The sequence below is a fragment of the Falco naumanni genome, chromosome 6 (genome assembly GCF_017639655.2).
Source record: "Falco naumanni isolate bFalNau1 chromosome 6, bFalNau1.pat, whole genome shotgun sequence".
Classification (NCBI taxonomy): domain Eukaryota; kingdom Metazoa; phylum Chordata; class Aves; order Falconiformes; family Falconidae; genus Falco; species Falco naumanni.
Genome location: NC_054059.1, coordinates 47,681,952 through 47,696,464, shown reverse-complemented (window position 1 = coordinate 47,696,464; position 14,513 = coordinate 47,681,952). Strand labels below are relative to the sequence as shown.

Here is a 14,513-nt window from a genome sequence, read left to right as displayed (position 1 = left end):
TCTTTGACGATGACAATCCTGAGTGTAAGAAGACAAATTACTTCTGGAGGACAGCAGAGGAGGCTTGATCCCAGTCCCTAGCAATATGACGACATTGCCTTTTTGCCTTTGGCAGTGAAGCTGGCTCCAGAAGGGCCTCTCCCCTCCATCCCCACTAGCCTTTCATTTCTGCCCCACGTTACAATCCACTGTCCTCTGAGCTGCACTGATTTGCCTGTTCAAGGGGTCACAGCATTATTAAAATAATCTAGTTATAAGCTAGATTTCTGAATAAGTTCTTAGGCTAGTTGTGCATCCAGAGAAAATAAGTAAATAAACATCACTTTCACCCCTGGGAAATGGGAGTTTAATAACAGAGGGTTTGGTGCTATTTTTTAATTTGGCAGATAAATTAATACTATATTATGGCTGAACGTTTAACCTGGAAGAATTAAGACCAGATACTATAAATGCATTTTGAAAACTGAGGATAACCTAAGCAGTTAGAAAAATCTGAGGTTGAAGCTGGATTCTCCAGCAAGGCAAGCCTTCTCCAAACAGTACGCTCAAATTCATTCAGAAATTAATTTAGAGAAGACCTATGGCTGCATTACATAGCAGGTCTGACTAAACGATCACATTGGTCCCTTAGGACCTAGTAATCCATGAATACATTACTGCTGTAAGCCTACACATTACACAGTAGAAGACTGAGTTTGCTAGGGCTACAGCATTGCCATCTCTCTAGCCTGCTCTTTGTTGATGTTTTTCCTTCAATCAGAGTCATGACAACACAGGGCAGCACCAAAGCTGAGATTTTGGATTGACTTGCTGATTTTCAAGCTGTTGGCATTTCTCAGTGTGACATACTGAGCATACATATGCACATGCAAATATGCCTAGGAAGTGCTTATCAAGGGGACATAGCTAAACCTGCAAAACAGGAATGTTTCCTCTGTGGATGCTTTTAAAACAGTTAGGTAAAAACAATTCAACCTTTATTTTAGTAATTCTCTAATATATTTACACTTAACGCTGTATTAAAAATCCCACACACATCATCCAAAGTCATGTGAATCCAAGGTGAGCTCCCTCAAAGGTCAAATCTGGAATCAGAACCAAAATCAAGGGGGTTTTGATTCTTCTATCTGACAAAGGGGAAAGCTGGGCCTACTAGAATTTATGGGACACAGTTGCCGTGAAAAGTTATGAGGTGGAACGCACTGGTCCTCATACAGCCCAAATCTAAAGTGTATGAAAAGTGAGATCCATCAGATGGATTTCATCGCATTCTCCAGTGCCAATGAATGTACAACAGTTACAAGAAAAAGGGAAACATGTATCAGAGGTTACTGACCAAATCATCTGATGACTCAAAAGTTTTCAAAGGAAGGAATCTGATAAATAGAAATGCCTCTATACTACTTAAGTTCACTTTTCCCTATTACTGTCCAGTGTCTGGCAGAATATTTAGGGTACGAGCAAATCCTATGGAACCGGTCCTATCCTTTCCCCTTAGCAGCCCTCACTTGATGTTCTTTATGACACACAAACACTTGGAGATCTCCGCAGCTGTAAGAGAAGGGTAAGTTTGTTACACTCTGCAAATCAGGCATGGCATTTCTGTCATTATTTCAACATAACAAGGCAAACTAACCCAACAAAACCAAGTTCCCTCTTGTATTCAGCAGCAGCAGCAGGGCAATACAACCACTTCCACTTCTGCATTTTAGGAAAATGCAAAGTAAGTTCTATTTTAAACCCCCTATTTCCCCTACGTACTATCTAAAAGATAACTAAAGATATGTCTTTTTTTTTTTATCCTGACAGTTTATATTTACATAAATTAAAAATTTGGAAGGGTATGTGTGTGTGTTCAGCTGTATGGCACTGCAGGTGTATCTTCAGGTCAAGCCCAGTGATCCCTGGAAACAGCCAGTTTCATAAACTCCAACAGACCCACTGGGACTGATTATCATCCAAGTATTTTAATCAAAACTTGAACTGAAGCGGGAGGGCAAAGGGAAAGCAATTTCCCTCGTTAAAATAAACTAATTAGACAGGACAGATAGAAAAGAGAGTTCTTGTTAAAGGGTTACTATTCAAACTCAGGTCTTGGTGGCCCTGAAAGTAGAGCAGAGGCCTCAGGACATGTATATTTGAAGTCTGGCAGGTAACCAGATGGTTATAAGCCTTCTGCATATTTATAATTAAACACATCTCAACAGAGTGCAAAGAAACATGCTGTTCTCCATTTGCATATGTGGCTATTTTAAGTCATATTTTAAAATATCTTGGCTATTTAAACTTCAAGAACAAATTAAATACAGATTTATTCAAAACCCTCTATAAGGAGAACCAAAGCAAGTGCCTTGATCTTGATACAGCATATTATGAAAACAGAACTACGCCTTGATATCCAGACAGGCAAGTTTATTTTGGCATCAGAAGTCTCCACAGGACAATAAAGGTATGAGATCAAGGAAATGAGGAATGTATATTTAAAACAGCTAACAAAGCGGAAGAGATTCGGCACCATGAATGCAGCCATGCCAGCCATCTGAAGTAAAAAGCCCTGTACCTAATACTTCTTACAATGTTAGAAGTTAATAAAGCTTTTCACATAATTTTATTATTCCTTTTTTATAGCTGGGCAAATTCGGGTAGCAAGAAGGGACTTGATTTGTTCCAAGTCACCGATAAGCCAATTTTATAGCGAAGAACCAAACATGAAGAACCTAAATTCCCTCCCAGAGTTTCACTACCCCAGAAATGCATGAACAACTAGTATATAATGTACTTCAGTCTAGAGTTTTGACAGGATTGTTTAGAAACTACTTGAATTTTATAAGAGGCAGATCAAACTCATATTCATACTCCATAATGTAAACACAGTAAGAAGGTGGAATTCAGATACAGTTTTTCCTTTGCATACACCGCTTGTAAGCATGAATCATGCTATCTGATGATCAGGGTAAGTGATTTAAACTGTTAGGACTGCCTACATTTTGATCCCTTGATAACAGGCCTCTGAATTATTAGGCAGAATTGCTACGTTCTTATGAGTTTGCTTCTTTTAAATCAGCATTATCAAGGACAACACTCCCAGCACTTGCTGTTTGCTGTTCATTTTTCTTCAAGTCTACACCCATGCAGAATTTTCAAAAGGGCAACCTGTGGGAAAGTTATTATTCTCTCTCCTCCAGACGCAGATATGCTAGGAAATTATTAAGTTTGATCATTTCCTTACTCATTAACTTAGCATTATATTTACTGAAAGGCAAATCCTTTGGATGCAATTCAAAAAAAAACCAAAACAAAACAAAACAAAACCCAACAAAAAGCCTATGAACTCATTAAATTCCCCTTCCCCACAATAGATGGTTTTCCTTCTCACACTTCCTGACACCCATATGCTTCTTGCAGCAACACCTACCTGCTCGATTACTCTGAACCACCAACACGCACGCGAGTGCAGCGCTGAGCACAGCAGTGACACGGCAGCCCACCAGCAGCAGCACCTTTTAAGAGGATTGCCTTCCCACAGGGCTGTTTCACAGCAGGAATGGCCAGGAGAGACACAAGGGTGGCCACGCCAAAAGCCAGCAGGGACTGGTATTACAGGGCACAGGCAAGGTGAAAGACCATCCAGGGAAAGGAGGGAGACTAGTGAGCACTGGGAATGGTCCACGGCAGCCAAGCCTCAGGCATCACAGGGCTTCCCCTCCTACTGCTGCTGGGGCCTCCTCAGGGCCTCCTCTGCCCTGGATCACACACTTTTATATGTAAATGCTCTACCGCAGGGAGTTTACCTCTTCCTTATGTTGCCACCTGAAGCACTGACAATGAACTGAACGTTTTTACATTAACTTACCCTAACTTTAAGTAAAGCCTGTAGCAAAGCCCAAGAAACTGCGTGCCTGTCACTGGGAACTGAGCACCAGGGACTTCTCCTGACCCTTAAATTTTGACTCCTCCCAATTCAGAGGTGTAACTTCCATATTTTTCTCAGTTTTGGTTCAATTTGGTCTTTGACCTCCAAACATTCCAAAGCATCTTCAAATCCTCAATTCTGCGTGAGTGCAGAACCAGGGAAGACAGACAAAACAATTCCCACCAGGGCATGACATGCAAGGCTGCATGTGCAATACCAAGGACATGAGCACCACCTCAACTCAGTGGGCTGCTTAAGCACATCCTCCACTTTAAGTGTCTGGGTAGACCGTCTATGTAATGTTAGGCATGAATTTCCATTTCCAAATTTCCATTTCCAATTTCCAAACCAGCATGCATGAAAAGTTGCTGAGACACAATGGAAATAAGTGCTGCTGCTGAGCCAAAGGAGCAACACAGGGGTTTACCTTTGAGTGTGACCCAGTACTGCTTCCACTTGCGCCGTGTGACCAGCTCCAGCTTCTTCTCCTTCTGCAGGGTCACCAGGGGTTTGAAGAACAGCCACCCTGCCTTGCGCACCACTCCTTGCTCTTTCTCATACAACAAATCCAGCTGCTCCAAGGAGCTGAGGGACTCGCCACTGGAGTCTTCCGTTTCGGATGAGGTCTCGGTGTTCTCCAGGTTTGTCCTGCTCATTTCCAGCTCCCGCATGAAGTTTTCATAAATGTTCTGCCTAAGAGCATCACTGCTGACCGCATTGGTGGACTCACTTCTCTGAGAGAGGACATGGCTGGAACCGGGTGACCACAGCAAAGCAGAGAGCTGCGATGGTGCCAGCGTGTCCATGGTGAAGTTGTCCATTCTGCTGTCGAAATATTCACTCCCATCTTTACACTTTGGCTCCTGTGCAAAAAAGGAATTTGTTAGCAGTCACCAGAGCTACAATGAAAAGACACACCTCATTTGGCGTTTAAATTTGTTTCATGTTTAGCCACGGCCAGTTCCTTAATCAAGGGCCACCTCTTTTCACCATTACATCATAGGCTTTAACTCAGCAGCCACTGACACCGTCAGTGCCACCACTCATGGTTTTCTCAGCAGAACCCCATTAAACCCTAACCACTACGTCTGCAAACTTTGGTAACTCAGACACCTGAAATTAATCTCCACATTCTCTAGTAACTACTGGGGCTTCTACTGGCTGAAACCTGAAGGACTACAGAAGACAACCACATCCTCCGGCTGAAACTCAGGCACCACTGCTTACATGTCTGTTTGAGTATAAGCAGGAACAGTGTCACAACTTTCTTTATTATTATAGGGTGTTCAATACTTTGGTGACATCCCATTTGTGTGAGGCAGCTACATTCAGCTTCAGCACCGCTAGGCTAATTTTACCTCCACTTTATATTTGTCATATGGATTGTGCTTAACCAACACAAAACAGGTCAAAAGTTGAGCTTATTTTAAGCTTGTTAGTATTGACCAATTAACAAATTTGATTTGAAAAAAGAAAGATGCAGTTGCACGAATCCAGTCTCCAGACTGCAGAGGTGTGTATTTTCTGACTTGCTGGAAACCCTCTGGGAGCTTGACTATCTCATCTAGCACTGATGAGCCTTTCTCCTAATTGCATTGTGCAGCTTTATCCCTTGTATTGAGAGGGCTGGCCAGTTTTATTTGAAATACTCAAGTCTGATGGTGTGACTTCCACTTTGCCTTGTGATACGTATGGTAATGTAGGCCCATTTCTTGCCACTGCTTGTTGACGTGGGACCTTGGCAGACTGGGCCTTTTCTTTCTTAAGCCTTTCCCAGTAGTGTGCTGACTGCTCTCAACTCTCCCAGGGTCCAGTGGTGGACATGGATTTTCATACTTCCCGAGACAGAGCTCTTTGGATTAACTTCACTGTCAAGAACCACCACATCCATTGTAAGAAGCCATTTATTGTCTTCCCAACCTAAGTATTGCTGATGCTATTTAAAAGCAACCAAGATTTAAGAACATACAACACAAAAAACCTGCTGCCTTTTGCAGTAAAATTGTGAAGGAAGAGAAGAGGTGGCTATAAACAATTCAAGAAGTGAAGCTATTACCCTCCGTAATAATACAGCTATTATACTTTCAAGTTTAGACTGCTTCTCTAAAAGCATTTATTTGCTCATAGACTTCTGTACATGAATAAAGTATATAAACCTTGGTCTCCTGTGAGCTGCTCTCACCAGCAGCTTTGAAAACAACTACTTTTTTGTTCCTTTGCTTCCTACTTGATGCTCTTCAAAACTGCAGCGGAAAAGCTGTGCCGTGTTTTGATAGCATCAGGACCTCCAGTGTGCAGCCAAGAGCAACAGTGGGATCACACGCCCTCCCAAGTGTCACCAGACGAGCCACTTCTCAAGCAGCAGGACACTGTTGCTTGTGGCCTCACAAAAGCCAACTTGAATTGAAACCCACATTCTCTTAAGGTACATTGAAGTTTGCATCTGGCTTTTCAGATCACTGTTTCTGACAACAAGGGTCCATTTCTCCTCGCAATGGAGCATCTTCCTCAAATCTTATTGCAGAGTGTTAATCAGCGTTCTCCAAGAGTAACTCCCTAAACATCAACAGTTTTGTTTTACATACGATAAAGGCAGGGAATCAAGGGAGGCAAATAATCATGTGTGTAATGTATTTATGCCCACAAAGTGACCCTACAACACAGATCGTACAAATCTGCCAGCCATCTGCAGTTTGGTGGGAAACTGGAAGCTTTCTCCACCCTCTTTTTAATTACTGCCATTGTACATGTGTGCCAAAATCCCATATTTTAATTGACTATTCTCCAGGAACTGCCAGTGTCCTCTAGAAAACATTAACAAACAGTTTATAAAGAATATATATTTCTTTCAATCCCAAAGCACTAGTAAGAAAAACATGGGACACATATATAAAAAGGTGTATGCTGTGAAGGGCCACTACTGGCACAAGAAGGATAGATGAAAAGGGTGGGACACAACCTGTCCATGGGCAGCCACTAACCACATCCTATGTGTTCTCCACGCACACAGAAAGGATAGAAATGAGGAAGTATCAGAGCAGAGTGAAGGAAAACAGGATCCAAAATGACTATATATACTTCACCATGAGATCACTCATATTTCATTTTGTTCAAAGAACAGAACTGGCTGAGTCATACAGTCTCTGCTGGTCCTCAGGGAGGCTGTCACTGTAGCAGTATCTGGTCACCACTGAGAAGGTCTGACCCAAATTGCTGGTGGTGGTGGTTTCCCTGCCAGGGTGACTTTCTGCTCATTTTCTCTCTGTTGCATCTAGCGATGACAGAAAACTACCACTGTTTCTGCTCAGCTGTGTTCAAGCAGATCTCTCAGTGTCTGAGATATACCCTGGAATACTTACAAATAATGCAAAAGATAAAGTGCCTAACTAAGGTACCAATTAGACAAAGCAACGCATGTAATAATTAACTGTAAAGAACAGCATAGGAAACCTGATAAATTAATCAGGAAATCCTGATAAATTAATTAGGAACCAAGCTGAAAGTAGAACCTAATACCAGTTTTCAAGACAAATAAAGAGGTTGTCTCAATGTACTTTTCTTTTAAATTCTCTTTATACCACACTGCAGGGCTCTGGCTTATAAAGTCAGGAAATTTCAGAAATTATTCCCATAAGGAAGCTGTTTACCTCATTGAAGAACCTATCTGCAGCAGCTGTTTCTGGTGGCTGGATTTTCATATTGCATATTCTCCATGTTACACAGTTGCACACTGAGTTTACACCACCACCTTTAGCAGTGGCTGACTGTGCAACAAGTCTGACTAAATTCTGTCCACAGGTCTCACGTGCATCACATATACCTTGCTGCTCACATGTAGCCTATTGTGATATAGCCATCTCCCCAGTGCCATTTCAGCAAGGATTAAACTTAAATGAGGATGTGCCATGCGGTAGAGTACCAGTGATGCATCAAGGGAATACATTAGGACACCCTCATGAAATGAAAACTGGGTCGTGGCATAGAAAGACTGCAAGTCTTGACATGAGACCATTATTAGAAAGGCAAACTCAGTTCCAGAATATATCAGATCAAGTATCAGAACAAGTCAGACATAAGGAAACATCCAAGTCACTGGACAGGGTACAGCTGAGGGCTGCTCTGGAATATCCCATATCCAAATCTGTTTATGGATGATTTAAAACAGGTGCAGAGGAAGAGTGCCAGAATGAAAAGGAAACAGACTTCCTATCTTAAGACAGGAGACCAAAGACAGTCTGCATAGCCCCAAAAATGCTGGCCAAGAAAAGATACCATTTCTCCCTTTAAATGAATAGCAACAGATGAAATAATAGGGAAGAATAACTAAAGTAGCAGACAATACTGGCATCAGAACAAACTGGCCATGACTACATTTACTCTGCAAATTAGCAATCATCAGAGTAAGAGGGTTTGGAAACAGCCTCCAAGACGGGGTAAAGCCCACCTGATTTTCAGCTGCAGTTTGCTCACAAAGGGGATTAAACTTCACTGCCTTTCTAGTGGCAAGGGACCGGCCTCATATCCCAAGGCCGTGCCTCCCGGTCCTGTGCCCCCATGAAGCAGGAGGCTTAGCTGACTTGTTTCCACCAGGGCAGCCAGTGGGACCTATCCGCTCAGCCAGCACCAGTGCTTAGGTCTACATATAGGGAAATATTCCAGCTTTCATCTTTGTTCAGCCCAAGTGACTCACAATCAGTTATTAGTAATGTACTGAGGAAGGGACACGCTGTTCAGAGCAAAGCACGGAGGCTACAACTGCTGTGATGAACAGTCCTACGAACAGGGACTAACCACCTGACAGATCGTAACTGCACACAGTACTTCTGCATTTTTAAGCCAAAGGACCTGGTGAGGGCATAAGCGTTACCAAACTACAACATGGCAACCCCCAGAAGAGACGCAGGCTACTCAAAGTGTGCAAGGTGGAAAGGAGTTGACCAAGCCTCACAAGTAAGACAGAATCATAAAGCATTTTCTACCCCTCTTACCCTTCCTGTTGCTGGACACTTCACTGATAAAAGTCAATGACTAACTATTTCCTATGCCTTTTTCTAAGAAATCAGCGTTTCGGGAGCTAGGGCTGATTTCCTTCCACCAGAATCAGAATCAAGCTTGATGCAATCTCACCAGCCAAATTTTCTTGCTGTGTCTGAAGTCAGTTCACTGCACAGTGAATTCAAAACAGCTATGAATCGTGCACCACAAATACCATTCTGAAAATGTCATAACTAAGTAATACATGGCAAAGGTCTGGGATGCAGAGATTGTATGTAAAGCCTGGATGTAAAATCCAGAGCAGCTACAGATATTGAAACCAGTGAAGAATCCTGGCACAAGGCACCGAGGCACAAGGCGAATTTTCACTGATTCCAGTTTTTCTGCCTTCTCTTTCACAGCTGACTAAGAAGGTGAAAAGACAGCACCTGATAAAATACATGAGCACCAACTTACAAAAGAAGCGCTCCAAATAAACAGCTTTCATTTTCACTTTCCCAGTATTGTAGCCCTTACCTAGGATTTATGCTAACAGACCTTACGCTGACCTCATTTCTGAGCCTAAGGGTCTGTGTCAAGAGTTTTACACTGTGATGACAGATGCCTGTCAAGCACGGTATTGGTCTGAATTTCCAACACAGGAGACAGTGTTTACTCTGCATGCCACATAAAGTGTGTGTTTTAGCTGCTGCCCAAGTTGCAGAAGGAGGTGTTCCTTTCACTCTGCTCACTTCTGAAGTGGCCAGCAACCCCACGTTGCTGAAAGGGAGCGGATCCTTCATTTAGGGATGCACAGTGACTGCTCTTATATGAGAAACACTAAGGGAGTTTAAAAAAATAAAACAGAATCCAAACCAAAACCAAAAACAGTCCCTGCCCTCCACCTCAGCTTGCAAACTCACGTGCAGAAGCCCAGGCACAGTCTAGCATTTAAAGAGCCAGTTCTGGGGCCTACAGCTAGAAATGAGAATTTTATTCCTGATGACAGTCATCCTAAATTCCTATTAACGCGATTAGCCTTAAATTCTTGTACAGAAACATCCTTTCCCTCCCTTTTGCCCTCCTCCATCTCCTTCTTCACACCACCATCTCCTGGCGAGCCAGATGGCAACTCAAGCTTTTCCATCTGGTGAACTAAGCTGACACACAGGAATGAGGAGGGTGCTCCATGTAATTAATGCCTTCAAAGGAGGTGGAGACAGAACCAGCAGCTCTGGTCAACACTCTATAGTTGCTTGCCTTGCTAGAGACAGACCTCTAGTGAAACCAGCGTGGTGAAGCCAATAATACAAATAGGGAATACCTGCAAAGATATTTATAACATCCTTCTTCTACTGCTCTTTCCACACTCTTTAGATAATATATGCTAATTCATAGTGTATATATATCTAGGTTATATTTTCACAGTTGAAATAAAGAGAAGGCTTAAAAACTCTAAGTCACCCTTTAAGTAATGCAATGATTTCAAAAGCTAATTCACTGAGAGATTAGGCTGCAGAGACTGGAGTTAACTAAGAGGGTGACAAAACAGGAGGGCAAAATTTGCACACACAAATGCGTATCTTTTTTTGCTGTTGACATTTCAGACAGCTCCAGGGATGCAATACTTCTCAGAATTCCACAAATTACTAAATGGGATTAGCAATTACCCTGTGAGAAAGACAAACATGATGCAATCACTGCATTTATAAAGAGGAATCTACAAACTAACTTTCAGGCACTTAGGCTGGGGATTGTCATACCTGCAGCTTCCTTTTCTTCCTCGAGAGACTTCCCGTCCAGTCACTGATGCGTCGCATTCGGTTTTTTAATGTGTCCTTCTTGGACGCTTCCTCACTGAGGGGCTTGGACTTTCTGCATGGGAGTGTGTAGGAGGAGTAATGGGCAGGACTTCCCTGCTCTACCCTGGAGGGCACATCGATGTCTGAGGCAAATGAGACACGGTTGCTTAGGCTGCCATGAGTGTCAATGTACTCATCAGACAGCCTGATCCCAGATGGAGGAGTGCTTTCCAGATTTGTATCCTTATAGAGATCTCGGAGTGAGGAAAGAGATGAACTTTGGTTGAAGGACTTCTTGTTGCTTGCTGGAAAACTGGCATGAATGCTTGTATCTGGAGTGCTCCTGGTCAAATACGGACCATCCGACTCACTGATATCACCAGCATTTCCCCAGAGGGAGTCATACCATGAAGACTCAGAGCTGAGAGAGCTTCCTTTACTGGATTGAAGCCTTGAACCAGTAGGTGACAGACGATGGCTTGAAGAGCAGTCTGCACTGGAGTTCCTCCTGACATCGAGCAGGTTATTCGGCTTAGATTCCAAAGTAGGTGAATATCTCAGCAACTGGACCTGTCCACTGGACTCCTCCGTCGGGACCTTGCTGTTGCTGCTGTTGTGGAACTCAACCCTCAAGCAACCATCCAGCTTCCCCAGTGTTTTAATGAGAACCTTTGGACTCCTCCTGTCCTCTGACTGGGAGGCTGATGCAAGACTCTCATTCTTTCCGTAGCAATTTAAAATGTGTCCATTTCGTTCTCGAGAGGCAGTGTGATTACCTCCAGGTTGAAGGCCAATATAGTGCAAACCATTCTCGGGCAAAAACACTGTGTTGTTTCCTTGGCAGTAGTCTCCTGAGGCATTTGTCTTGTGTTTGGCATGGGCACTGCTTTTGGAGACCTTCACCACAGTGTCACCTAGTCTAGATGAATAAGGCTGACTACTCTTGAAGTGCGAAAGGCAGCTTCTGGCAAGGGACCTTGATTTGTAGTTTGAGCCACTACTGGTATGTCCCCATCCATGCATTGAGCAAGACTTTTCATCTTTAGCATGAATGCTGCGAATTTTCAGAGAGCAAGGCTTCTGCTTGGTACCAGCTGTAGCAGCAGCATGGTTTTTTGATCCCTGAAGACTGTATTGGCTTTCTGAATTCCCCATTTTCCACTAAATTAAGAAGAGTTTCATTAGGAACAATGGCTAGAAGACAGAGCAAAAAGCAACAGACCATTTTTACCCTCCACACAGGAAAGTGACTTTTTAAAAAATGGTATGAAACAATTGTTTCAAAAAAAAGCCATTAAATAGCCATTCACAACATTAAATTCATAACCAAACTTACTTCAGGGGCAGGCTAGGAAAGCCTATTCTCTGTATGCTTCATTACCTCTCTGCTATAAAGCTGGAATCTAACTCCATTGAAAACATGTCAACACCTTTCTCCACCCACACCCTTGGCAACATCCTTTTCTTATAACTTAAAAAAACCTCTGGCTCCCAAGAACAATGGCATAATGAAAGGAAGACAGCACGATAATCATAACTTAGATGTAAATTGAACTGTATTTTCAGAGAAATCCCTTCTGCCAGGAGACAAGCCCACTGCAGTTTCAGCTTGACTGGTTTCTGTGCAACCAAGTGTTACCTCAATAAACTGTTCCACAAACCGCAACTTTTTGTTTGAGTCAATCCAGGAGAAATAAAAGGAAAACCAAACCCCATGTCAAAAAAACAAACAAAAATTAACCTGGTTAGCCAATAGCCTCATCTTCCATTACAGCACCAAACTGCATTATGTTATTCAGCATGGCCTGCTTCAATAGTTCACTTAGTAAAACGCTCTTCAGATTTTTACTGAATTCCCAGTGAACAGCACACACTGGAGCAAATTGCCCCAGTGAGATGACTGAAGATTTTTGCCTTACCTAAAGTGTACCCCAAAGTAAAAAAGGTCAATCTGTTCATTTTGTTACTTGAAGTGAATCTCCACTGTTTGTACTTTTTCCATTGGTGTTATGCTGCTTTGCATGTTGGATCTTGAACTACCACTCTTAGGAGAATACACTGCAGCTTCATTAAAACTTTGTCAAAATAAGCCATTGTGAAAGCACAATCTTATCTTCTAGAGTCTGCATATACATATATATATAAAAACATCCTCACTTCCAACGCTTAGCACTTTTAGATGAAAAGCGTAGTACAAAATGAAGAGCAAACCTGTAGGATCACTCTTAAACACAGGCACGGTTAGCAGTTAGCCTGCTCTGCATTGTCTTCGTGACCAGCTGCTAGACTTGCCAAAAACCAGGATGAAGTTGCATGCAGCCTTCCTAGAAAACATCAGAAAGAAAAAAAAGTGCTTTCAGTCAAACAGAACTTACACTTTACTCCAGCTGTAAGCAAAATGAATACCAAAAAAAAAAATAAATAATCAGACAGAAGCTACAAATGGTTAAAAATGGAGACATCTGGTTAAGGGTCTTCCTGAACTTGAGATATGTTTTTATAAACACATTTTAACAACTGGCATTGAATTAATACAATTAAGTCACTGTTGGGATAAGTGTTTTATTTTCTAAATCTGGCCTTCTCCCCTCTCACTGACGAGTTAGGGTAAACTTCCAGTTTTCTTTTCGGAAGACCAATTCCAGGTGGCAGGATTGTGCAGCGATTACAGTGTGGACCAAACTGATCAGAGCAATGTCCCACAGCATCTTCCCCACGCCTGGATTCCAACTATGACACTTGCAGTGAAAGGCCACCATGCAATTCACTCCACCAATCACCTAGCAACCTCCCTCTTCAGGTTTGTTTTGATTTTAAATTAATATACCAGCAAAACAAGGAAAAGTCAGCTCCAAGCACTGCATACACATCCAGAGGTAACAAGACCCAAGTTCTTCCTGACCCTCTGAACATATTGGCTCTTCACCTGGCACCCAAAGGGCACAACTCAAAACGAAAGGACAGAAGCTGAATCTCACAGAATGCAACAGCAGTTTAGGGATTGAAACACACTGCAGAAAAGAAGCTGTGCAAGACCTTAGGTTCCGTTTTGGAACATACATTTTAGCTAGAAACCATTCTTAACACACTACTCCGAAAACCCACTCTTTTCTGCATAAATTCAGTGGCTACTCTTGATGATTTTCAATTGAATAACTGCTTCATTTGAACACGCAGAGTTTTGCTCATTTTGACTCATCTTGTGGCTATTTACTGTGTAAGAACCTTGAAGATATTTAAAGGCATTCACGGGTAACCTAAGTATTTTGCTCATCTTACCAAAAACAAAGGTAAAGGTTGCAAACTAGAACTAAAAACAGTCTCAACAGCAAGCCTAGACAAAGGTCAACAAATAAATGTCTTAGAAGAGACAGATCATTTTGGATCATGCTAGAGATGCTAAAGACCTATAAACACAAAATCATGGCTGTTATCACAAAGATATTTGATAGAACAGGTAAGTCACATAAATTTCATCTTACACTGGGGAAAAAAAAAATTAAATTTGTTTAACTTGCTTATCCTCTCTAATGATTTGGAAGGTTGCTATTTCAGACATCTCTTCCTTGCAGGTTTGATTTGCCTGTGCTGCTAAGTGCACCCATATATGTGAACAGTTTTAAAATGTCATATACAACATGGACTGAACAGAAGACTTTCGATTTAAGGTAAACAGAAGACAACACACAAACTTCCTAAGCTCCAAGCTGCTGAACAAATCATGAACCCCCAGCAAAACTGCCTTCCTTGATCCAGGAGGCACAGACCACAAACAAGCAATGAGTTTACATTCAGAATTCTTCATCTGAGAGCAGAAAGTATTC

At 42.2% G+C, this 14,513-nt stretch overlaps 1 protein-coding gene across 4 annotated transcripts in view; it reads right to left on the bottom strand.

Annotated features, from left to right (window-relative positions):
• TIAM2 (TIAM Rac1 associated GEF 2) overlaps positions 1–13,013 on the bottom strand; it is a 90,838-nt gene extending 77,825 nt beyond the window's left edge. For 3 of the 4 annotated variants that reach the window (XM_040597445.1, XM_040597449.1, XM_040597447.1), the window contains exons 1-3: positions 12,901–13,013; positions 10,651–11,850; positions 4,341–4,776 (exon numbers count right to left, since the gene is read on the bottom strand). In XM_040597445.1, the coding sequence (XP_040453379.1) occupies positions 4,341–4,776; positions 10,651–11,844 (1,630 nt within the window). In that variant the 5' untranslated portion in view covers positions 11,845–11,850; positions 12,901–13,013. Of the gene's footprint in view, positions 1–4,340; positions 4,777–10,650; positions 11,884–12,900 lie in introns of all 4 variants that reach the window. The other variant, XM_040597446.1, reaches the window with a different exon arrangement.
• Between the last annotated feature and the right edge of the window lie 1,500 nt (positions 13,014–14,513).